Source organism: Apus apus, chromosome 8, assembly GCF_020740795.1.
Source record: "Apus apus isolate bApuApu2 chromosome 8, bApuApu2.pri.cur, whole genome shotgun sequence".
Taxonomy (NCBI): Eukaryota; Metazoa; Chordata; class Aves; order Apodiformes; family Apodidae; genus Apus; species Apus apus.
Window position 1 is genome coordinate 22,551,440 of NC_067289.1, and position 25,255 is coordinate 22,576,694.

At 42.3% G+C, this 25,255-nt stretch overlaps 1 protein-coding gene across 1 annotated transcript in view; it reads right to left on the reverse strand.

Moving 5' to 3' along the window:
- LOC127387807 (multiple epidermal growth factor-like domains protein 6) overlaps positions 1 to 25,255 on the reverse strand; it is a 194,338-nt gene that overhangs the window by 35,569 nt on the left and 133,514 nt on the right. The window contains exons 8-21 of the mRNA XM_051626590.1: positions 19,727 to 19,849; positions 17,027 to 17,164; positions 14,834 to 14,956; positions 14,134 to 14,256; positions 13,047 to 13,205; positions 10,427 to 10,558; positions 8,329 to 8,457; positions 7,862 to 7,990; positions 6,873 to 7,007; positions 5,753 to 5,887; positions 5,178 to 5,303; positions 4,224 to 4,355; positions 3,184 to 3,312; positions 1,371 to 1,502 (exon numbers count right to left, since the gene is read on the reverse strand). Of these exons, the coding sequence (XP_051482550.1) occupies positions 1,371 to 1,502; positions 3,184 to 3,312; positions 4,224 to 4,355; positions 5,178 to 5,303; positions 5,753 to 5,887; positions 6,873 to 7,007; positions 7,862 to 7,990; positions 8,329 to 8,457; positions 10,427 to 10,558; positions 13,047 to 13,205; positions 14,134 to 14,256; positions 14,834 to 14,956; positions 17,027 to 17,164; positions 19,727 to 19,849 (1,845 nt within the window). The remainder of the gene's footprint in view (positions 1 to 1,370; positions 1,503 to 3,183; positions 3,313 to 4,223; positions 4,356 to 5,177; positions 5,304 to 5,752; positions 5,888 to 6,872; positions 7,008 to 7,861; positions 7,991 to 8,328; positions 8,458 to 10,426; positions 10,559 to 13,046; positions 13,206 to 14,133; positions 14,257 to 14,833; positions 14,957 to 17,026; positions 17,165 to 19,726; positions 19,850 to 25,255) is intronic.

Here is a 25,255-nt window from a genome sequence, read left to right on the forward strand (position 1 = left end):
CTGCCGGAGAACCTGAGCTGCCTGCAGAGCTGCAAAGAGCCCGGCCTGCAGCAGGGGGCTAGAGATCCCCTGGGAGCAGAGGAGCTCTCTGGGGATAATGGCTTTCATCATCTTGTGTGCACACACACAAATACATATGCATTTTTTTATACATACATACATACATACATACATACATATCCAGACACATAATTGAAGTGGAATAAAAAGCAGGCTGAATAAACTAGAAAACCAATGGACAGATCATTAGAGGTTGCTGTATGCTTTTTTGGTGGCAATGGCTTCACTAATCACCTTGCCAGAGAAGAAGACAACCAGCTATTTGCCTCCTTTCTGTCTGCAGAGATGCTGTTTTGAGAGAGATCAAGAGCGAGAGAGAAGTTGGCAGCTCTTTCTCTGCAACCTGGTCTTCCCAGCAACTGTCCTTCCGTTCCCTCTGTGCCAGCAGCAACAAGAGCCATAACATCAACTTTCCTCAACTTTTGTCTTCGGTCACTGTTTCAGATTAATTGTTTTGACATTTCAGTGTGACACCAGCAGTTAATTCTGCCTACACCACTGAGACTCTCGTTGCTACATCTGTGCTATTGTAAGATTGTTAAACTAATAGATAAAAATTTATTGTACTTAACAACATCAACATAATTAATAATAATAATAGCAACAATAATAATAGCAGCTTAACTATACAACTTGATGCCACAAGATGAAGTGGGTAGCAAATGTTTGCAAAAAAGGAAATAGGCACCAAAATAATCAAGTTACATTAAATACAGAGATATTTCTTCTGCCTCAAGAAGCTCAGAGTGAAAAATTGATGAAACTTGAGAAAACATATCAGGATTTATCTATATGCCTGTTTTTGTCCCCTTAAGGCATCTACTATTGACCAATGTTAAAGACAAATTAGTGGAGATCATGGGCCTGTGGTAAGACCATTGCACATTTTTGTTGTTAATAAATAAAGAACCCTAAATCTTTCTGCTTTTGCTTTTGTTATGTATGTGTGAAGCTTTTCTATATGTCTGGCCTTAAAAAAATATTTCTGAAGAAAAATTGCAGACCTAAAACTGGATAAATAAAACCAATATGGAAACTTCTGTGCCACAAGCCAAATACACATCAATCCTCTCACTCACACGAAGTCTTAACATTAAAAATAACTGTTGAGTCCAAAACAAGTCTGAAAGTAACTTTTCTGGAATCCAAATTAGGGAAAATACATAACCCTGAGGAAACCTGAGAGCCCCGTGAGGCAGTGGGCAGACCGGAGGCGGTGCAGACCGGAGGTCTTCCTGGAGAGAGGGAATTATCAGGAAAAATGATTTCGGGTTTTGCAAATTTCCCATGTTGACAAAGTGGCAACTCACTCTGTTCGCAGTGCTTCCCAGTGAATCCCGGCTCACAGAAGCAGGAGCCGGTGACGGGGTCGCAGCTGCCGTCACTGTTACTGCAGGCACACGTGTTCTCGCAGCGCCGTCCCCAGCGGCCACTATTGCAGGCTGCAACGTAAAAGAGGATTTACACTGAGAACCAGCTTCCGAGCTTGGCTAGCGCGTTATTTTACATCTAAATGAGAGAACAGAAAAGATGTAAAATGGTCACTTAAGACATAGGCGTTCTGAACTGTCAGCTGCAGCGTGGGGCGCAAGTCAATGGAAAGAAATACAATTGTTGCTGATTTATTTCGGCTGAAAGTAGGGATCCATAGACAGATATTATCCATCCACATAAAACGAATCAATCATAGTCATTCTATATAAATCAACCCACGGTCATAAACACATAGTTTAATGGAAATATCATCTACCAAAAATTTGCATAACCAGAACAGCTAGTGGGTAAAACAAGACAGATTTGTGAGCATCCTCCAGATTTTCCTCAAAATATTGGGAAATGCAGCATGGACACAGACAGAGAAATATCACAGTCTTTGGTAAAGAAACTTAACTGCTTTCATTCTAAAAATCACATCACACTGACACGAGGACTACAATGGACCAGAGCTGGAGCTCAGCTCCAGCACAGCATTGATGGCTGGATGCAGTGGTCCAGCTGTAACAGTTGGAAGACTTGGAGGTCTTTTCCAACTGTGACAATTCTGTGTGATCCTCTTCCTTTCTTGTAAGGATAAAGATGAAAGTTCCAGCTAGGGCAACAGAAACCTGGTTCTGGAGTTGGGCATCTGCTTCATGCCCAGTCTGCAACAGCTGAGGAGCTGCCTTACTGACATGTCTCTGCAAAACAACTGTTCTCATAACTTTTCCTGAATAGAAATGAAAGCTTTTCTTTGCCATAGTTTCTTAATTCTTTAGACAGCTGAGGGAGTTGTGGAAAGCTATCTAAATGGCTCCACACTCTGCAAAGTGGTTGGATTTTTAAAATACACATCCTGGTGAAAATTCAGATTTTCCCAGAGTTTGCTTCAGTACCAACTCTGAGAATCCATGTCCAAAAGGTACTGCTGGTAACACAGGCAATTAATTTATATGATTTTATGTGTTTAAGACCAAGTTTAGACAGTGGTTTGTATTCTGTTGGCTTTTGGCAAGAGGGATCATAATGAATCAAGCAGAAAAGACATGAAGCAGGAAAGGGAAAGAATCAAGCAGGATGGCTTAACATTTTTACTGTGCCATCCAAAAAGGATTTGTACTCTTACATGGCCAGCAATATGAAGAGTGATGCTAAAGTCAATAGAAGGATGCTCTGCTCTTCCAGAGAACAGAATTTCTCTCAGCATTTATATTCACAAGTTAAGGAGTGATCTTAAGACACACAACTGTACGTGCCACTCACTTGTTGAATAAATCTCCCCTAAACAAAATGAAAGATTGAGAATTAATCTTAAAACTAATCTGCACTGAAAATGAAAAACAAAACTGTCAGTCAAAATGCTGACAGGACAGATGGTATTGGGCAAAGGGATCCATAGTGTTGAAATAAGAGCTTATATCAATACTTTGCGCTTCGTCAGCCACCTATTTCAATACTTTGAACCTCGATAATTAAGGATTATAACCACCCACCTGTGCAGACCCACAAACACACAATTTCAGAAGCAATAAGATTAGCAAAAGTCTATTAAAAACCTGTAATAGACTAAGAAGAAAACACAGCCCGTTCTTACACGTGCAGTTAAGATCCCATATGCCCCATGGAGCAAATACACATTTGACTTACGGTGTTTGCAGTCGGGGCCAGTCCAGCCAGGGGGACACATGCACTCTCCTGTGATGTGGTGACACTGACCACTGCTGCTACAGCTGCATAACAGCAGGCAGTTTTGTCCATAGTAACCATCAGGGCAGGCTGAAAACAGATGAACAGGCTGCAATTTCACTCAGATAACAACTCAGGCAAAGACTGATCTTTTCAAACAAGACAGCAGCAGTTTGCTCCCTAAAACATGCATTAGGTGAAGGCAGAAATTGAAAAGGCAAAAAGAAAGAAACATCTGTATTTTGGATCCTAGGTGTCTGGGGCTGAGTCCTGTAAAGTGGGAATGGCTGGAGTCTCATTTGGGTACTTCCGCACATCAGGATCACTCAGCAGAGCAAACGAGAGTGCTGAGCAAGCCTTCATCAAAAGTGATATTGTGACTAACAAGGCGAAAAAATATGCCACCAGTGAGGTCTTGCATGAAGCAGTGCTGTCCCTGAGAGCCTGCCAGCATAAAAGCCATACCCAAGCAGCCTTTAATATCCAGAGCCTGGGTAAGGAGCCACGCCATGGTGACACAACCAGTTGCTTCAGCAATTCCCATGGTCTCTGTTTGATCTGCAGAAACAGCACTAATACTGCCCCTTCATCCTCACCACTAATTAGTCCTAAATTGGATACGTCAAGAAGTTTTGCTGCAAACTTAACCCAAGAGTGATGCCATATGGTCCAATTGGTCAGAACCTCTTGCCAAGCAACCAGCATTAAAATTTAAGAACTGTGGCTATTAAATGCTGTATTTCTAAGTACGTATTGCCTTAAATTATGTCTAACAATGACATCGATTTGGGAGGAAGTTTAACTTGTCCTCTTAATTTACCTGTAAACTCCCTCTGGTAATGTCAAATCCAACCTAGGGAATTCCTGAAGCCGAAGGATACTTTATCTTGGATCAGTGTGTCTAATGTAATAAGGATCTCACAAAACAGCAAGAAGGTAAAAGTCAAAAATTTTTTCAAACTGATTTTCTTTTCACAGGGAAGGCCAATGTGAGGACTTACACATAGAGCAGGAAGCCCCAGTGTAGCCAGGGGGACAGTCACAGGCTCCAGTTTCTCTGTTGCACTGGGCCCCATTGGCACAGGCCTCGCAGGGGGACTGGCAGTCTGGTCCCCACCAACCAGCTGGGCAATCTAGACAAAAACAGCACATGAGATTTTCTGTTTCAAGGTGATTATAGATTTACGCCGTTATTATATCTGAGAAATTAATTACTGCACTCAGCAAAGGACCTCTGCAGAGGACAGCAATGGGAAGACAGACGCAGGAGGGAAGGGTTGCTGCTGTATTTTTGCTGGGCTGAGTGGGGGACAGGATGGTCACTCAGTCCAGAGCAAGGTGAGGTGCAGCCCAGGTCTCCATCCAACTTCACCTCCTTCACCAGGTTCCTGCTGTGTGGAGCAGGGAGCCACGGCCCAGGTGCTTCAAGGGCAGATGCTCCTCAGGTGTGCAATAGCTAGAGCAAGCGGAAGAGTGGGATCCCCTGGCCTCTTGGTAGTTCAGTGTGTCTGAGCCTCTTTGCATCCCACAATTACCCTTTTTAATTCCTTCCTCTGCTCCAGGTCCTTCACTTGATGGCTCCATAGTAGCTGTGTCTTTGGCCTTCAGCATTTTCCGAGGCACACTGTGTACATATGGCAGCACAGTACCAAGCTCTGCTCTGGGAATCAGAGCTGCTGCAGTGCCTCAGTATCTCTGCACAACCCAGCCCAGCATACAAATCACTACTAATTGGAGTACAGAGACAGTTCAGGGTAAGTGAATCACAATCCTTCCTTTACAAGTGATCCCATTTGGTGGATTTCATATGTTCTGCACCAAGCCTTATCCTTTACCCATTCTGCAAATGAAGCGTATTGCATTGCAGCAGTTTTAGTGGGAAACGGAATAATTCTACTTCTTGCTATTTCTTCCAAAGCAAGACACTCACTACCCTGGCCCAACACCAAACCCACCTTGCTCACACATAGCACCAGTCTTCCCAGCTGGACAAACACACTGCCCTGTCTTCGGGTCACACGGTGCTTCTCCACACCTGCACTTCTGCTGGCAGTTCACTCCAAAGCTCCCAGGCTGACAAGCTGGTCAAAAGAAACCCAGAGACACAATTAGTATAACAAACAATTTTGAAGACATTAGGAGGCGCCATCATCAGCAATTTTAAACTAAGCTGTGCTGGTACAAAGCGATCTATGTTAGCATCAGTGTCTCAGTGGCCAGTGGTCTGTAATTAACTGCAACAGAGCTCTAGAAAATTTGTGCCAGAAGCTTTAAAAGGAACTCTAGTTACCTTGGTACACATTAGTTTTCGTAACTGGGCTCAGCCTTGTGTGCCTCGGCCTTTGCAAGCAGAGTGACACAGCAGTTGCCAGGCTCCAAATAACAGTTTGGCTTCAGTGAGGGACTGCCAACTCGTACCAACAAGAAATGTACTCTTTTATTTGCAACTTCTATATCTGAACATAAGTTTCCTGAGTAAGCTTTCCCATCCAAAGGGTACCTCCCAGGGAAACATGCAGTGAGTACCTACATAAATGGCATTTTTCTCCATGAAACCCAGGAGGACATGGATGCTTGCAGGCTCCCGTCTCATGATCACACAAAACATCCAGAGGACAGTTGCACCTCAGTTTGCAACCAGCCCCATAAAAGCCAGGCATGCACACTGGAAAACGCAAATAGACACAGAACACGTGTAAGAAAAAGGAAGAGTTAAGAAAACTGAACAAAACTCAGAAAATAATTTGGCAGAAATTTGCAGAAAATCTATTGTAATGTATGTTTTAGAGGAGCTGATAATGAAGTGTAAATACTTATTAAGCACTTGCATGAGGTTCAGCTTAAATACAACCCAGAATCTGAGTGGCAAAATACTTAAGGATATATTCAATTACAGCCATTACAGGATTGCTCTTCTTATCAGGCTGTACCTTCTGCTGCTCTCTGCCTTGGTGCAAAGCCAACACTGGGTGAGGAATGCTCTCCCCAGAACCGAGCATGTCACCAAGAACACTGAAGATATTAAATACCACCACTATTATTCTCCACCAGACCCTGCAGAACTAGTGTCATAAATCCAACACGTTCCTGCCTGCCCAGAGAGGAATCTGAGGGGAGAATCTTTATTGCGTTACTCCATTACTGTCTGGAGAAGGCTACTGAGACATGCAAACATGAATGTGGAATACAATTCTCTTTGAACTACCCCCAGAAACTACAAAGAATAAGTTGAATTCAAAGACCTGCAAATCTGAAGGAAAAGTAGCATGACTGAAACTGTTGACAAATAACCCTGCTGTCAGAAAACACAGTTTTTGCCACTTATTTACTTTCTGTGTGGAAAAAGGAAAGAACAAAGGTGAAAACTCCCACAGTCCTCATTATTTTGGGCTGCATTAGATTTCTGTTGTGATTTCATCAGGCTAAAACTCCTACATTCTTAAGCTGAATTCCCTTGATGTTCCTCTAAGCCCTGTGATAGCAGGCACTCATGGTGCTTTGCTGTATGAGAAATCACAGATGAAATAATTAGTAGAATATGAATATATTAGCAGCAGCAGCCACTGAACAAAAAAGATGAGAGAAAAAGAGAGAAATAATGCTAAGACAAAGAAATAACCAGACATGGGGAATCTGGCTTTCTGTCATACCTTTCTGACACTTTTTGCCATGATAACCAGGCTTGCAGGTGCAAGTCCCATTCCTGGCACTGCATTCCAGTGTGTGCTCTTTCACACACTGACACTCCTCAGAGCAGCCAGCTCCAAAGGCCCACCTGGGACAGGCTGCAGCCAGAAGAAAAGGAATCATTAGCTCTGTAATTATGCATGGGTTATTTGAAACTGCACACTGCTGCAGAATGCAACTGCTGCAAAAGGCAAAACATTCATTTTACTTTCAGCAAATACATCCACATTCCTATGACAGTGCCTCTTAATACGTGGGTGTTAAAACAGAGTTTACATGATCCCTGTATTAAGTAATTCATCGAATTTCAAGGAATATGTGGTGAATGCAAGCATATTTCAAAGCAAACTTAGTTAAGTTTCTGAATGAAGATACACTCCAAGACAAAATCTTTCATTAAAAAAATAAATCACAAAACTTTTCTCAATCTTGCATGTTTTTCTGAACAAAACTTGTAAGTGCAAAGAAACTTGACCATCTCTTCTGTAGTTTTTATTCTTTTTGTTCCCATTTAACATTTCACCCTCATCCCAGCCAGCCCTGCTCCTCAGCTTCCTCTTTAACCACATCAGCAGCCACTAACTAGCTCCAACCAGACTTAGGCCTCACCAACCACCCTAACCTTAACCTGCCCATGACAACCCAACCCTACCTATAGTCCTCTCCTTTGTGTATCCGTAAATCTCAGTCCTTATGGCAGATGAATTGCTAGAGGAAAAGATTACTAAAGCTTACAGTTAAACTGGATGATCTTAAAGGTCTTTTCCAATCAAACTGATTATGTGATTCTGTTTCTGGGGCATCCCAGCATGTCAGAAGTCACATCCAGCTACTCCCAGTTCATGGCAGAATCCAAAGCCTCGCTCATTTTATATGCAATGTGAAACCTTTTAAAGACTACTATGTTGTGCAAACGTTAAATAAACAGATCCAAAAAACCATGGGGACTTACTAAGATGGCAGAAGCGCCCGTAGAGGCCAGGGTCACACAGGCAGGCTCCGTAGAGTCTGTGGCAATAGCCATTGTTGGCACAGTTGCACCGTTTGGTACAGTTCTTCCCAAAGAGGCCTTTTGGGCAACCTTTTGAGTGCACAAACACAGCAAGGCATCAGCTGTTGAGCGTTAAAACACGAACACCAAATCAGCTCTTTCAGTTGGTGTGACAGAAACGACCACGCTGCCTTGGTGCTGCCCTGGGGCTCTGCACAGCTCGTATTTACAAGGCGCTGGCGTTTCTTACCCTCTGTCTTCCTTACAATTTTGAGAGAGGTCACTGCAAGGCAAGCTGCAGCGTTACAGCAGGTTATAGACAATGGAGACTGTTCTTATGCAGGCCCCTATGATTACCACGCACAATTCCATCTAGATAGGAAGAAGGGGAAGGCAGGGGTGGGGTCTGAGGCAGCCAGGGCCCGTACCGTCCTGGCAGAGCTGGCCGTGCACGCCGGGCGGGCAGCGGCACTGCCCCCTCACCGCCTCGCAGGAGCCTCCGTTCTGGCACTGGCAAACGCTGGCACAGCCGCTGCCAAACGTCCCGGGGGGACAAGCTGTGGAGAAAGCAGGGAGATAAATGGGCCAAGAAATTCTTCCCCTCACCTAGAGGTGAAGAGAAAGAAGACTGAGCAAGTAAAGAGTCCCCTTTGTCAAGAAGGCTCTAAACAAAATGATTATTTTTACATGAAGTCATACAAATCAATCTAATATTTACTGTTTAATTCTAGAAGGACACCTGAATGGAACCACCTTATGTGAAGAGCTACTTGAGGTATCCAGATTCTCTCCCTGCATATGCTCCCCTCCACCCAGCACATGAAACTCAAAAATATTGCTTATAAAGTACAAAGCTTAAAAATCAGAGCACAGTTTTGAATATTTGGAGATGAGTATTTTAAACATTCTTTTTTTTTATCCCTCCCCAAAACTCCCAAAATAATAATCGGTTTTTCTAGCATAGTCTCTTAAATTCCCCAGATGATCACGGCAGAAACGGATCCATAACAGCGTGGGATTTTTCCTAAAACCCTTATGGCTCCAGTGCAAAACAAACTGTGAAATGAAGTCTTGCTCTACTGTCTGCAGCCTGAGCTAGCTGAGTAAATACAGTTGCTGGAGCCATCTGACTTAAATGACATTTTATCAATGTACATTAAGTAACTTGACATTTCACATCAATTTCCATTTGGCTTCTTTGGTGTGTTATTACAGAAATTTAGTTCCAGTTTTCTCAACTATTTAGCTTACCCTAAACCCATGAACTATGCCATATACTAAGAAAGGAAGAGAAAAGAGTGAAAGCAATCACACATGGGTAATTCATACAGATTATATCTTGTATTTATCACTGTCAATGTCTGCTTCATTGGACTGCAGGTTTGGCTCAATAATGCAGTCTCATTAAAGTTCTTTAAATTCCAGAGGCAAATTCCACCAGATTACATGCATGGATATCTACTGTAAATATAGAGCAAAAGTATTGTTATTATTATTTATGAAGTGAACTAAAGAATTTGCATCCTGTCTTGAAATTTTTATAAACTATCCTGAGCCACTGAAGCACCATGAATAGAAGCAAGAATATCCTAACTGGATAGCTTGAACTGTCTTAAATAGACTAGAAATTATAATTTTAATCCCCTTCGTTCCTATTCTTGCAGCTGTCCCCAGTGTTTACAAACCAAATCCATGATCAGTCTCCCAAAATAACTATGGGAAGACTGCTGGTTTCAATAATTTGCTGGGATTTCTGTATTTCTGTCTTTGTGATGATTCCCCCTAAACAATCTTGATCGTGATTAGCCTGAAGATTGCTGCTAACTAATACTAAGTACTAATTCTTCATCATCTGTTTTTCTCAGCAGTGATAGCACAGACTTTCTGAGCATGGTGGGCCAGACACCAGGAAATGGAGCAACCCACCCAAACATGCAGAGAGGCTGAGGTGTGAGGTCTCAGACAAGCAACACAAGTTTTGCCAAACTGCAGATGAGGAACGGCGCACAGTACATCAAGAAATCACTGCCTTATCTTGCCAGTTGGTTTTGACACAGACTTCTGAAACAGAAAGATCTTCTTCCAGGAGGCAGGAATAAGGAGAGTTGAAAGATATTACAAAGGGCATTGGCCAACTTGGCCAGACAATTCTGACAAATACTATTTACAGTATTAAAAATTAACTATCCCAAGAAAATTAAGTTGATAATAAACAGAATGATAAGAAAAAAAAACAACAAACCCATGGCCAAGTTTACCAACACAAAGAGAAAGAAAAAAAAAAAATAGAAAAAATAGAAAAATGTACTGTCTTGGGAGGCTAATAAAGAAAAAATCAAGTTTAGCATCTATGTCCACCCAGATTGTCTCACCACCTGCCAGGACAGCCTTCTGAAAGTCAGCTAGGCAAAGTGGGCAGCAAAGCAAAGCATGACAGGCAAATCTTGGCACTTTTCAGCAGTTGTGTGAACAGGAATGAACACCCACCAGAAACACCTAGGGAAGGGGACTACACCTTGAACTCACTTTCATTACAGGTAATGCCAGTCCACCCAGGTGGGCACACGCAGCCACTGCGCTCAGGGTTACAGCTGCCTCCATTCAGACAGTCCTCACAGCTCAGGCTGCAGTCATTGCCAAAAGTGTTATCAAGGCAAACTGAAACAAAAAAATACAGAAGGTTTAGTGAGCATCCGGGTAAAACATTTTCACAAGCTCTTACCTAACTTTCCAGTTACACAAGTGTGAAAAGGAACCTGCACAACATTGACTGTATTCACATTGTTAATGTCGGTGGCACTGCAAATATCACTGAGTTATCCGAAAAGGTGGTCCCAAAGGGAGATTCCAAACTTTCTCTTCAAATTGTAGAGTTTAAATAAAAGGAAAGTCAGGGCTTCAGCTGAAGTTTACTCCCTTAAGTTCTCTAGTTCCCCAAAAAACACTTAAAACTACTTTTTAAGAGTAAATATTTTGCCGTCAGAAAAAGTGAATTTGCACCTATTTGCTTGACAATATTGCATATAATCAAAGGTATTTATCTGGAGACAGTCTTCTTTTCTCCTTCCTAGGCTCCTTTCTTTTTTATCCTACTGTAGAAGGTACTACTTAAACATTGTCAAGTGCTTTTTTTAACACCATAGTTCAAACATTTTTCTAAGAAAATAAAGCATAATGCTACACAATTATTACTTCCTCTCTCTTAATGGATATGAAAAAAAGGGTTGGTCTATCTAGAAAACTGAAGATGAAAATGCATTCCTCCCTCACCTTCCCCACCCTCCTTTTCTCCCCTGCACCCAAATACAAGCACAGACACATGCTCATCTTCTGTCTTTGTGGGATCTATTGAGAAAAGCACAGAACATAAATGTTATTCTGCTAAAATACTTCAGTGACAGCGAGATACTATCCACATGGCCAGTTTATTGCCTTCGAGGCTTTATGGCTGTGGCTGGAGGCTTTCTGGAAGGGGATTTTGAACAACACCTAAAAGAGCTGGCAGATTATTTCAGCTAACACTAAGTCAGCAGGCTTGTTGCTTTTCACCAGCAATTTTCCACGTGAAGCCAGATTTCCTCTAGGTCTCAGCACCCAACTGTTCCATTTTCTGAAGCTGAACAAATGCCCAAGCTTTCCGAGACATTCAGAATCCTAGTGCTCCCTCTCGGAACAGGTTATAAATTCATATTTCAGGAGAAGAATACAAATTACCATCATGCTTATACATTAAAATGTTATTACCTCAATAGAAAATAGTTAATTATTTACATCACCTTATTGTTTAAAGCTGTATTTTTACAGAGAGCAAAAATATGACTGAAAGCTTAAGGAATACATTAATATTTGGGAGGTAAAATAGCTCACTAAGTTTCATTTCTCCATCACCTTTTCTAACAAACCATCACATGCTACAAAGCCTCAGCTTTAGAAAAAGTGCTCAGTTGTGACTGGTAACACGCAAATTTATGTGGCTAAACATAAATTAAGCATGCAAAAAACTGTTCAATAAATATTTGATTGTGGTTCCTAGGCCTGATAATTTTGCCTGTGGTTATCTCATTTATCAGTTTCCCAACTGGGTATCAGTGTCGTTGAGCCTGTATGGATACTATGCAATCTGGGAGGTCTTAACAGTTTTGTTCATGAAAATAAGTTAATTTTTTATGAAAGCCAAGACCAGTTCCTGATTTTTGCCTGTAGGGCACAGTCCTCAGATGAGTAATTATAGCTCATACAGTAGTCACAGGACATATATAACAAAAATAAGAAATCTCACTCCACCAGCTCTTACTGCACTCATTGGAAAGGAAGCACAGGGTTTCAACACACATAGCGGTGAAGTTTCTACCTTCAGGTGGAAAGACTGAAATCATGCAAAGTCCAGGCAGGGTGCAAAGCTGCTTTGCACCCACTCTTGTGACTGTGTGTACTCATGTGCTGTTTGTCATGAGTTGTGCCAAGCCTTTGGCCAGTCTGAGCTCTACATGGATGGATCCATGCTTTTCCTGGAGAAGATGCCAAAAGCATGATAAGGGACCTGAATCTCCACAAGGGCTGTTTTTTTCCACAAACAATAATGCACACATCTTAAGCAAAAAATCCCTGCAATTATAAAAGGGCTTGTAAACAGGCAGACATGCCCACACCCCCCTTTCCTAGCTCTGAGAGAAAGGGAGAATTTCCCAAGGGCTTAATCCCAAAGAATAGCTCTGGTGGATTTTGTGCACTGCAGTAACCCACGCAACTCTTGCACCCCCCAGATGAAGAGAACCTCTGTCTGTTGCCTTTGGGGCTTTGTGCAGACACCCTGTTTGTCCCAGCAGCCTCCCACCCTTTCTTGCTGTGCTGCTCACTTTTCTCATGCCTCCCTCCACATCCTCCCCCGCCACTTCCAGGCAACAGCAGCCATGACTGAGGGGTCTCCCTGTTCCCCAAACATATCCCGTTTGGGATGGACATGTGGCGATGCCTGCTCCCTGCTGGCATGGAGGACAGGCAGAAAGCAGAACTGATGCTCTCCCTCCTCTGCTCTTCCTGATGGCTTAGACCCAGCCAGCTCAGTGTCGCTCTCACCCCAAATCCTCTTTCTGAGATTATTTCTCCCATTTGCTGTGATGGCTAAAAGTGATGCCTGTTCACTCACCAACCCTATGCACCAGGGTGAGCTCTCCTCGAGGGTCTTCATCCTTGTAGAGGGAATCAAGCGCATAGTGAAGGAGCTGGGGAGCACCTCTGAACTGCAGCCTTGGAGCCCCAGCAAACCCCGTTGCCTCCTCCACATCCACCTCCTCTCCATCTAGGGCTGACACACAAACATGCCATCAGGACCTGGTCACAACTCTTCCTCCACGACACTTTCACTTACATTTTATTTTTATTACACTGGTCTATTTTCCAGCTTTCCCGTGCAGTCTGCACAGCAGTTGCAGTCAATTCATTTTCTCATCTGTAGTTATAAACAGAATTTCTGCTATCCAAAAAAGAGAAAAGGTTGGGGGCAGGGGGGAAAGCCTTTCCCTTTTCTTTCTTTTTTTTTCTGGAAATAAACTCTGGTCCTAGAGAGTCCAAAGAAATTAAATGAGGACTTTAATTTTCCTCACTTGAAGTCTGAGATTATTTTTAGGTAATGAAGGTCATTACTCTAGCTCACTTTGAAGATGACAAATACAGAGTGAGGCTGGCTGTCCAATTTATTTTCAGAAAAGCTAAAATTTGAGCCTTAAAATGATGGGAAGTCAGTTGGTTTTCTTTTTGAAGTTGGTTAAAATATCGAACTCTGGCCAAGGTTTAGCAGGTACTAAAACTTGGTTATAAAATTAAGTTGCTAGGCTAAACTCTGTACTGGTTACACTGGCAGAAATCCAGAATCACAGCATTGACTTTAGTGGAAAATTTGCCTGGCTACCTTTTTTCCACAGGATGTTAAACTTCATCAAATAGTGCAAGCAAACTGACAAAATAGTATTTATTTCTAAAGCACAAGGTTTAGGTTTTTCAAATATGTCCAAGGGATTTAAGTGTTCATCTCTCATTTATCTTTGGCAAAACCCATTACTTGAGGATGAACTTGGGATCCATGTGTTGCAGATAGCTCTACCCTGGCCATGTTGAGATATGGCTTGAGTTGGGCTCCCAAAATCCCAGGGTTTGGGGAAAATCTTAAGTTTTGAATTTGCGTTTTAAATCAGAGGGAAATACTTGATGCCCTTCAAGATATAAAAATTACTTACCAATGCAGGACCATCTGTTAGCACCAAGCCTGTAACCCTCCTTACATGCACACTCGTATGACCCCAGAGAATTGACACAGAAATGGTCGCAGTTGCCATTATCAACATGACATTCATCCACATCTAGAAAAAAACAGATATAAACACTGATTAAATGCCAGTACCTTTACTTGGAGAGTATGCTCTGTGCCTGAGTCCATCTGAAAAATTATTCGGCACATAAGAAAAACTGATTTTCTTAGTACTTGAGGCTGTCCATTTCTCACTAGTTTTAGAGACACTGAAACACTAAAACAGGGCAGCATGGAACAGATTCTTTCACCTATGATTTTGTCTCAAGTGAAAACAGCTGCATCAAGCTGTTAAGCTCACTTGATCTTTTGGTTATTTTGAGGGTTCTCCAGAACCCTCAGAAGTAGTCTTTAACACACATCAATATACAATGTCCATGGAGAGAGGAGGAAAGTTCTTCTCTGCTGCCTTGTCTCCCTCAGACCCACTTCTCCATGCTGGATGCTGGGTTATTGCTGTATTCTTACAAAGTGGAAATTTCACATTTGTAAAACTTATCAGCTCATCTGGCATACAGCGAGTGATTCTGTTACTAGGAAATGCTCACAAAGCCCTGGGATGAGCTTGAATGGCATTTCTTCTTCCTACTGTTGTGCTCAGACTGAGCCCCAGGTATGAAAGCACTCACCATGGCAGGCGCAGCCGTCGGCGCCGAGCTGGAACCCCGCTCTGCACGCACACTCGTAGCCGCCCGCGTAGTTGACACAGAACTGGGAGCAGCAGGACTCTCCGGTCTCACACTCATCCAGCTCTGCAAAGAAGGGGCAGTTCCTTCAGCCCTTGGACATTTTCTGGGCTGTGGCCACCATTTAGTTCGGCAGCTCCTGTGGTTTTCAGCACATGCCTTTCTGTGTCTTCCTGTCCCTTCACCCACGTAAAACGCTGTCTGAACCATGACAGCAGCTGTCTTCTACCTTATCCCACCACAGCCAACACCCTCCACGTCCAGGGAGAGGCATCTTTTCTGCAAGTCTTAGTTACCACAAGGTGATTTACAAAACAGACAAGAACTGTGTCTCACCAGCCCACAAATACCATCTCTTCAACAGAAATCTACATTTAATCATTTGGACTTTTTTTACATTCAACCTTATTCAATGCAAACTAACAGCGAAACAATGCTCGGATCCAACAGTGTGTTGCTGGACACCAGCAGCCTGCTAAGTTCCACTGTAGCTTTTGATAACTAACTTCCCCATTTTGATAACTAATTGGCCATTGCCTTATCCTGCCCTGTGTCCATCTGGAAATTGGTATCGTCAACAGTGCTGCTGTGGTGATTAGATACAAGAATTGAGCTGTTATCTTTTCACTGCAGCCTCTCTGCTGATCTCAGCCCTTGCAGCCTGCTGAGCAGGTCGGTGGCCATCAAGGGCCACCTTGTCAATGCTGAGTCTGCAAAAGGCTTTGGAATGTTACGCAGATGAGCAGCCGCAGATGGGAAAGGTCAGTGTCTCAATTAACCTTGGAAGGAGTACCAACATTATTAGGAAACACCGACAGGAGAAAGAGGAGAAAGAAAATGTAATTAATCAATTGAGGTGAGGAGGTCAGCACAAAGATGATTAATGCAGGTTATTTGAGCACAGAGTGTTTTCCAGAAATGTCACAAGCCGAGCTCCTCTGCAGTATGTCAGATGATGCCTTGCTCTGGTGTCTAGCAACAGCCCCTTGTCTGTGTAGGAATGAGAAATGTGCATCCAACAAAAAGACGATTTTTGCTGTTCAGAGCAGTTTTTCATGTCCTCAGCCTTGCCAAACCCTTACTCTGTGCTCTCACTTCCCTCCCTGTGGCCAGACTGCTTCCCTCTGAAATCTCCATCAGCAAGTCACTGAGCTGGGGTGCGGGCAGGAGGCTGCTCTGCCTCCCCTCATTTGTGCACAATGAGACCCATCCCACCCCTGTGAGGTACTGAGTCCAAATCTACCTCTCTTGTCTTCATTTCTTTAATTTTTAAGCTCCAGGATCAACCATCCTTGCAGAGCTCGGTGGTTCCCTTCTCCCCTATTCCTTCCTGTCTCCTTTACTTGGCTTTTTCTGTTGCAAGACCCTTCTTGTCTGTAATGCCTCTCACATTCACCAGAGCTCCTGCTCTCCACCTCTCCCCATGTCTTATTATATTGCTGTGTGGTGCCTTCTTTTTTTCCCCCTTCCTTCTCTTGGCTATTCTTAAAATTTTAATGGCATAGTGACAACAAGTCTAAACCACAATGAGATACAGTTTACATAGCAAAAGCTGTTAAAAAAAAAAAAAAGTCACATTGTAAAATTACATAAAATACGAAGGAATATTTAAGCTCTTCTCTTGAAATAAAACCAAACCTAACTATTTCTTTCACTTCTGAAGTGAGACTTCTCATAGCCAGAAGTGCCATCTCATCACTGAGCAAATCTGATGGAAATAGAGCAGCTTCCATAACCCAAAGTGGAGTTTGCACATGAAGCACTTCAGAACGGCAGAGCTACCACTCCCCGCCAGAGTCAAGCCTCTCCCCAGCTGCTGGGTGAGGGACAGAAGGAAAAAAAGTCAGGTGAGTGATGCTTGGGCTGGACACGATGAGATCACACCACAGTGATGCACTGATGTGTCATCTTCCATTTGGGAGGCAGAATTCCTTCCCTTTCTTAATAGTCCCAGCAAACACAGAGAGCAAGGCAGGCTGGAGCAGCAGCTGAGAAAGCACCAGAGGACAGTATTAATTACAGCTTGTAGGAGAAAGGCAGGGGATGGGAAAGCATCTCCTTGAGTCACACCACTCCTGCAGGCTCCCCTTGCAGACAGACCCACCACAGCTCCTCCCTCCCCACCCCATGAATTACCCGTGCAGGTTTTGCCATCGGCATGGAGGCGATAGCCGTGGTGGCAGGAGCAGCGCGGTCCCGCCGACGTGTGCTCACAGCGGTGGGAGCAGCCGCCGTTGCTGTCCTGGCAGCTGTCGACAATTTCCATCTCGATGCCTTGTGGAGAAATAAATTGAAAGGATGTTAAAAAGCAAGCATGGTGGGGAGTCACTGGAGAATTAGCCTGCTGTAAAAAAGCATCCATAAGCTGACTGCTGTAGCAGGAAATAAAAGCTCTGCTCCCGCACGTGAGAAGAGCATGCTTTGGAGCCACTGAACTCCAGGTATTTGTCTCCTTGAGTCAGGACAGCAGATGCTCTTGACTCTGGTGACTTGAGGCCGGCTCACTGTTTCAGCACTCTGTCTGTTACAGGAGCATTTGCTGGTTTCCTAAGATTTATACTTTGCTTGAACCTAACAGCAAGTCCTGCCCTTGCCCCAGAGGAAAGGAACCATCTGAAGGCCCCAGGTGGTTAATCTCAACCCAGACTGCTCCTGCTGTTCAAAGAGCTATTAGTTTCATATGACAATGGGAAAGAGTTGGGTTCTGAAACTTATACTAAACACATATGCCTTAAAATTTTCATAGCAGAGCCCTGTGGCCAAGCCTGACACCTAACCATGAAGCAATACAATCTGCACATCCCTTGAAAGATGTGCATAGAAGCTACTCTGATGAGACTTTGTCCCCCTACAATTGAGGCAGGATGTTGGTACAAAGCTGTCAGTAGCCCTCTTCACCCTGACAAACCATCCCACCCTCCTGCCCTCCACTGCACTGGAAAGTCCCCACAACATTTTGTCCAGGTCCAGCGAAAACCGTCACAGAGGGTCCATCTCTTTCCCACCAAGGTACTTCATTAAATGATTTCTTTGGGTTGAAAAGAAAATAGGTCAATTATAAAGTTTCTCTTGAAGAATTAGCCCCGTTGTCTTGTTACAGAGTGGTTGGAATGAATTCCACATACCATGTAGGAGAACTGAGTAACACCCTCTCTAAAGGAGCCACTGAACTTCCAGAAATGCCCCAGCTCAGAGTGGTGCCATAAGGTCTGGTACAGAAGGATGGCATTTCCCCACTGTGATGGCTCGTGGACACATCTGTGTCAGCAGCTCTGATCCTACCACGTTTTGTGCCCCCAGGGAGAAAACTGCCCACCGACAAGAAATGCAAGGCTTGCTGGAAGAGGGTATAAATTAGAAGAATATCTATTGAGGACTACATCTCTTGCACAGTATAATTTGCACCAGAGAGAAGAAATATAGTCTCCTGTCCAGTGTGTTATGATGGGGCTTAGGAAACACAGTAATCAAACACAGGATCTGACTTTACACACTCTCTTCATTGTTTATTGTGCCTCAGTACTTCATCAGCAAAACTGGAGCAACAGCTCTTCCCCATGCCACTGGGGAAATGAACAAATAAACAAAGATTGTGAATTGCTCAAACACTGGGATAATCCTGATCATAAATATATGCAGATTGTTTTTATTTTTATTGTTTGCTCTGTAATATTGTACGCAAGGCACAGAGAATCACTATCCCCAGAGATTTGCTGAACATAGAGGAAAAATATCATCAGAGACCCAGAATGAAATCTAAGTGGTCTAAACAACTTTCTTATCCTCATAAAAGATCATTTCATACCTATATATTAATTGCATTTCCTCTGCCATTGCACTACTCACAGTTCCCCATCACCTAATGAAATAATTCTCCAGGATGTCTCTCGATAATTGGTTTTTGTTTTTAATGTATGTTTATGCTTTGAAACTGATTTTCACCCTTATTAAGTATTTCTTACACATACATTCTTAAGGAAAGCATTCATCCTCTGGCATGCAGCGTATTTTCCTAAGGAAATGCTGCTGAAATTTCTTGCACAGCATTATTAGATGGAACAATCTTTGCCCATCTCTTTGCTGGAACAGGTCATGCTTTTGTCTGCATTCCAGCGAGCTTATGTTAGGTCCATAATAACACCAACTTTTCCACATCACCTCCTTTATTAATCTAAAGTTGCCCTGAAGGACAGCCCAGGGATCACCTATCAACTAACAGTGTTGAGAGTCAGCCCCTTTCTCAAGAGCAGCAGTGATTAAGAAACCCCACTGGCAAGAGGTGAAGATGCGAGGGAAGACAATGTGGCTCAGCACCATTTTCATTTGGGAAAGAGTAGTTGTTCAAGTATTTTTTTCACTCCCAATCTTGCTTTTTTTTTTTTTTTTTAAAATTTATATAGTTTTTTAAAGTATCTACTTAACAGTGTCAATCATCTCAGGAGAAACATAAGTAAATCTAGATAGATAGAGCAGATCATCATGTTGGCTTTCTTTTGCATCAGATCCAGCATATAAAAAACTCCTGGGAAGATGGCAGAAATGAATGCATTTCACAGAACAGCAATATTTTGGTAGCTCTGCAATAGAATTGACCAGACTCTGAAGATAAACCAACAGGGCTATTTGCTCTTTGAAATGTAGCAATTAAGGTCTGAACACAGGTTTAGGAATGTAAGAATCTGCAAAACCAGCAGAAGATGAAGAAAACAGTATTGAGCTTGAGCTTTTGCATGCATTTATTTTGCTGGGAGTGCTAATCCAACCAAATTAACAGAGAGGCAGAGCAGTTTGTAGATAAGATGGCCTGAAAGGCAGAGTTGTACAAGCATCACTTACGGTAGCACTGCTTTCCATCAGCCCCCAGCTCGAAGCCAGGATTACAGACGCAGGTGAAGGATCCCAGAGTGTTCACACAACGATGAGCACACCTGGCTCTCCCTTCTGCACACTCATCAATGTCTAGGAAGGAGAGAGAAAGGCAGACACATTCTTTTGAATATTAAAATACAAAATAATATTGCTCGACACACATGGCTGTAGTTCCAACCATCCACTGAAAAGAGCATCCTGATGTTAGTTTACAAATGACAGCATCTGATGAATGCAGGAACACTGAACTCACAACATTGTTCTCCAAAACATTCTTTTTTTTCTAAACACAGCTGACTTTGAACTTTTTGATGTGAATATTTACAATATCAGACATTATATTTACAGTATCGGCCAAAGTAGCTTGTTTATTATTCCTACAACAAGAGCAATGGCAAAAAAAGCCACATGAAGAACTCCTATCTCCCAGTACCCTAAAATTATCACTAGGTCCTCACAAACATTATTTTTAAATTGATGGAGCAGAAAATATCTAATTATTTCCTGAACCTCACAGGATTTGGATTAAGTGGTGGCTGAGTCTCAGCAGGTACAATGGAGACAGATCTTCTCTGTCACATCCTTAAACCCTGCAGCTTCTTCCACAGAAGTCCAGCTGGGAAGCACCTCCTTGAATCAGAGGAGTTTCACCCCACCTTTAAGAGAAGAAAAACGGTGAAGAGCTGTGGGTGGGGAGACTGTTCTTCACCCAGTCCTTTGTCAAGCAGGCTGTTCCTCAGCTTTACACTCACTGGTCTTTATTTTGAAGGTAACTGCCACCAGAGGCATCCATCTTCCTAAAATCTCAGTGAGCACAAAAATGCTTTTAAGGAATAACTACTAAAAAAAAAAAAAAAAAAAAAAAAGAAAAGAAAAAGAAAAAAAGGCAAAGCAAAAACTTGTACTAAATACTGCTGCTGTGGAGCACAGCTGCAGAAAACACCAGCCTCTCTGCCAAGACTGGCCTTGTCTTGCACATGGCAAACCCCTAACCTACCTCCTTCCCTTGTTCTGACATTACACTTGCCGAATACAGATTATTTATTGCACTGCTTCTTGGTCAGTGTCTCACACACAGGAGAGACCAGTCCAGTGTGCAGCTCTCCACATTTTTACCACAGAAAACCACTTGCTGACAGTTTTCTTTCTCCATATGTGCTGTGATCAGTGTGGTACTCCTGGTCCCTTGTACTTGAACACAAGTAGCTTTACAAATGCAATCAGCCTACTTGCAAAAAAGAGGCCCCAGGCACTGCAACCACCACACATCGACTCATGAAAATTTCAGGATAAATGACAGCTTCTCTGAGGCAGCAACGTGAGTAGCTGCTGTTTAGAATAAAAGGAGCCATTTCTCCTTTTTCTGTAATTAACTGGCATTTTGCAAGTACAGTGTGTTGGCAAATGTTGTAAATGTTCTTCTTTTTTTCAGTTGGGTTTTTTGTGTGTGTGTGTGTGGTTTTTTTTGAAATAGAAAAATAAAAATAAAACGTTGGAAAGCTGAACCACATCCACCATCCTGCATGTTTCTCCATATCTTGAAAATAGAACTAATAGCTGAAGTGTCACACTTCAGTTGCCCTCCGTTTTCTTCTAGCTCAGTTTCCAGAGAGTCAAATATCAGCTTGAATTTTGCAAAAGATGTTGAATAACTTCTAGGAGAAAAAAACAACAATTGTATATCCATGGTAAGATATGATGCTTAAGGATTCAAAAGACTGTTGCCATGAGGTCAGGAAGAAAATCTGTTCCAGTATATAACATTACAAGCTACCTAGTGCTTTAGTTTAAACATAAATTACAGAATTGTCAATGTGTATCTGAGATAAAAATGAGTAAAATGCTGACCCCAGTATTAACCCCCTGTACTAATCATCAATGAAGTGTCTACAATGCTTGAAAATACTCTGTTTTTTCAGCAACCTTACTCGTGAGTGATCCCAGAGAGAGGGGAAAGCACTGAGGTTTGCTATGCTACTCACAGAAGGGCTTACAAGCAACTGAGTAAAATACTCAGGGTAGAAAGAAAGCATTTTGCAAAGCACCCAGTACTCTGTAGAGATAAGACAACAATTTCAGTATTGGCCAAACTTTGGCCAAGTTTTCAAAAGAAGGAATTTAAATTTAGTGTCTGGATACACACCCTGATCCTGACAATGCCGTTAAAAAAATTCTACCATGAAGTCCAAAAGTGCTTTTTGCTTCATAAAACTGATAAACTGTCTTGCTCCCAGGCATCATATTGACAGAAAAAAGCAGGTATTTTGGTCTCTAATTCCCCACATTTTGGGTCAGAAAGTCTTTAGATTCTTTTGAAAATTCCAGACTAAATACAGGACTTTGGAATTCAACTTTTTAAGCTTCTTGCTTTGGAAATCTTACACTTCATGATTTCTTCCTTCACAGTAGTTTCTCTATTAATATGGAAACAGTTCTCCAGCTAAAAACCCCTTTGAATTCTAAATAGGTTTTCAGTGACCTGGTTCAGAGAGTTACTTGAACCAGTTTTCCAGGAGCTGTATCTGGGGCATTATTTTAAAGGGACCCTACAAGAACAACACTATAGCATCTACAGTTGCTAGAAAGCATGATTTAAGAGATCAGAGTAATCTGCATTATTAAAATGGTCCTTCAAGACTATCAGCTGACAGAAATATCACAGAGAGAAACACTGTTCCAAAATGCATATGTATATTTGTACAACATCCTCCTTTCCCCTAAAAGCTCAGTAAGTCAGAGCACTGATTAACACTTCTCTTCCCAATACACAGTCTATAGTTTCTTACCTACACAGGATTTTTTGCCTGCAGAAAGATAATACCCTGGATGACACCCACACTTGGCAGCTCCTCTCTCATTTTGACAGGTTTGTGAGCATCCTCCATTCCTACTTGCACAGGGGTCTAGCACTGAAACCAATTAGAGCACACTGTCAACTGAAAGGTCACGGGTTTGTCTGAAAATGGTCTTACCTGCCATCGTTACAACTAGCAACGAAGATTACTGCAGCTGTAAGAGATTAGTCCAAAAAAAAAAAAAAAAATTTGACAGAACTTGGTGCATAGTGGAGCTGTTTCTCTGTGTGCTATTTTCTCTCTGGCTGGCCAGCATTTCTCATACAGCACCAGCAACACTTTAAACAGCGGGAAACTGGTCTCGTCTTACTCCGTGGAAGTAGGACAAGAAAAGTTCATTTTATTCTTATTTTGCTGTAACTGAGCAGATTTTCAAGAGTCCCTCTAAACAATAGCAATTAGTCCTCCAATGTGTGTGAACCCATAAACAGATACAACAGTGGAATTTGCCATGGAGCAATGTGTATTTAAAGGTCTCGAGGGGAAATCAATGCTGAAGAGCACCAAAAGAGCTTCTTCAGTCTAAAAACATATGCTGTTCATGTTGCACATCATTTTTAATTTGTATTTTTTTAAATAACATACCATTTTTCAGGAATAAGCCAATCTAAGTGGCAAATATTTAGAAACACTCTTTACGAAGTCTCTGCAGAATTCTCCACCTCAACAATCTCACTGTGTTTTAAGGGCTTATTTCAGGAATACATACCTGCTGGAAGCACACCAATGTATCTGCCCAAATAAAGACTTTGCACACATAAAAATAGACCTATTGGAACTGTCTGGGTATGTCTGATTTGGGTTCAGAGCCAGAGTTATCATACCAAAATCTGATATTCTGCACAAGGCTTAGGCTTCAGTGCAGAGTGCTAGTTACAGAAGCACATGGTGAATGACATTACATAGGCAAATTTGGAGGCAAATTTGCAAGTGTGTCCTCTCAAGTTCTGCTTGGTTACAAACAAAGCTTTCCAAAAGTTAGGCCTACTTCCTTGCAACTCAAGCTGTAATTCAGTTTTAGAATTTTACTAGAGCTACGCAGAGGGAATAAAGGAGTAAGATCTCTGCTTCATGCAGGTACATCTAAATATGGGGTGGGGTTGTTTGCACTTCAATTTTCACTTTTCTGCGTAGCCAGTGGCATTTTCTGCCATGATTTCACAGAGGAGGACGTTGACTCAGCACACTTTCAAATTCCCTCATTTCACCTCCTGGCATCTCAAGAACATAACCATACAAGTCTGCCAGCTGAGAGTTTGACTTGACAGTGTAAAAGAACCCCAACAGTGTTAAGGATGTAGAACTGAAATTTTCTGTTGGACTTTAAACACAAGAGGTTGCAAATAGGTTTCCAAGGGACAGCAGCACTTTATATGTGACACTTTTGAGGCTGACAACTTGGCTCGGCAGTTTGACAATTTCCAGTCTACAAAGGATTTAGCTTCAAGCAAGAACTCATTCCTTGCTGATATGAAATATTGAGTTATTTGCTGATTCTTTTTCTATTTGGACAAATTAAACAAAATCACTATCAAACAGCACCTGGTAAACTTGCATACTATAAAGGCTTTCAGAGCATCTGAAGCTTTAATTTGAGAATGATTACAGCATAGAGTAAAACTTGTAATGCTCTGTGACATGACAACAAGCACACAACAAATTATAGGGTAGATGTTAGTAAACATAGTGATTTGAACAAAGATAGCAGCCTTAGAATTCCTTAGACAAGATGAAAGTTTGTCAAGGGAAGATCTTCAGGACATAAGGCAACCACTGATTAACTTGTTTTCCACTGACATATCTGTTCCTTCTGTTATAGGGAGGTTTCAGGAAAAGCTAAAAATAACTCTTATGTTCTTTTCCCTACACATTTGCCTCTTACTGTTTGACTTAAAAATTTTAGTGGATAACAGACTCCATCCTACAAAGCTCATTCCAAGCTGTTAAACACTATGGCAAATAAATTGTTGGAACTGTTTCATTTCCTAGATGTCCCAGTACATGCAGGAACCTCACCTGAAAAAGCCTGGGATGGCAGCAATGCTTTTGGTGAAGTGCAAGTATGTGCAGTACAAGTGCTTGGACCTTCCAGACCTTCAATGCAAGGTTGTAAAGAGTAGAGTCTAGTTATCCAGTTCTATCTGCCATGACCTCTAGAACACTCTGAAGACAGAGAATTGGGCCTTATCAAGTTAGTTTTCTTGCTCATAGTAACCATGATTTTAGAGTGGAGAAAATACGAAGTGGTAAAGAGTAAAATTTCCTTCTCATAGCTGGGAAGATTAGGGGTAGAAATAGCATTGACTTACAGAAAGGAAACTCAAAGTGGTTTGAAAATTATATTTGTTCTTACTACCCCTGGATAACCCAAAAAGGAATTCACTTCAACATCATCTTTTATAGCCCATTTCGTTACGCAAGCATCACGACCACTGCTGACCACATGCTTCACCTGGGACAGCTGTCTCACCACTTCATCTGATGCCACACCCCTCCCTCCCATCAGTTTGCCCCCACACTGCTCAGGCTTGGGTGTTCCTGTAGAGCTTTCAGGATGCACCACTGGCTCCCCAGGAGCCAGCAGGGATGACTCCACACCTGCAGCACAGCTATGTCTGCTGGTATAAACACCCTCATGATG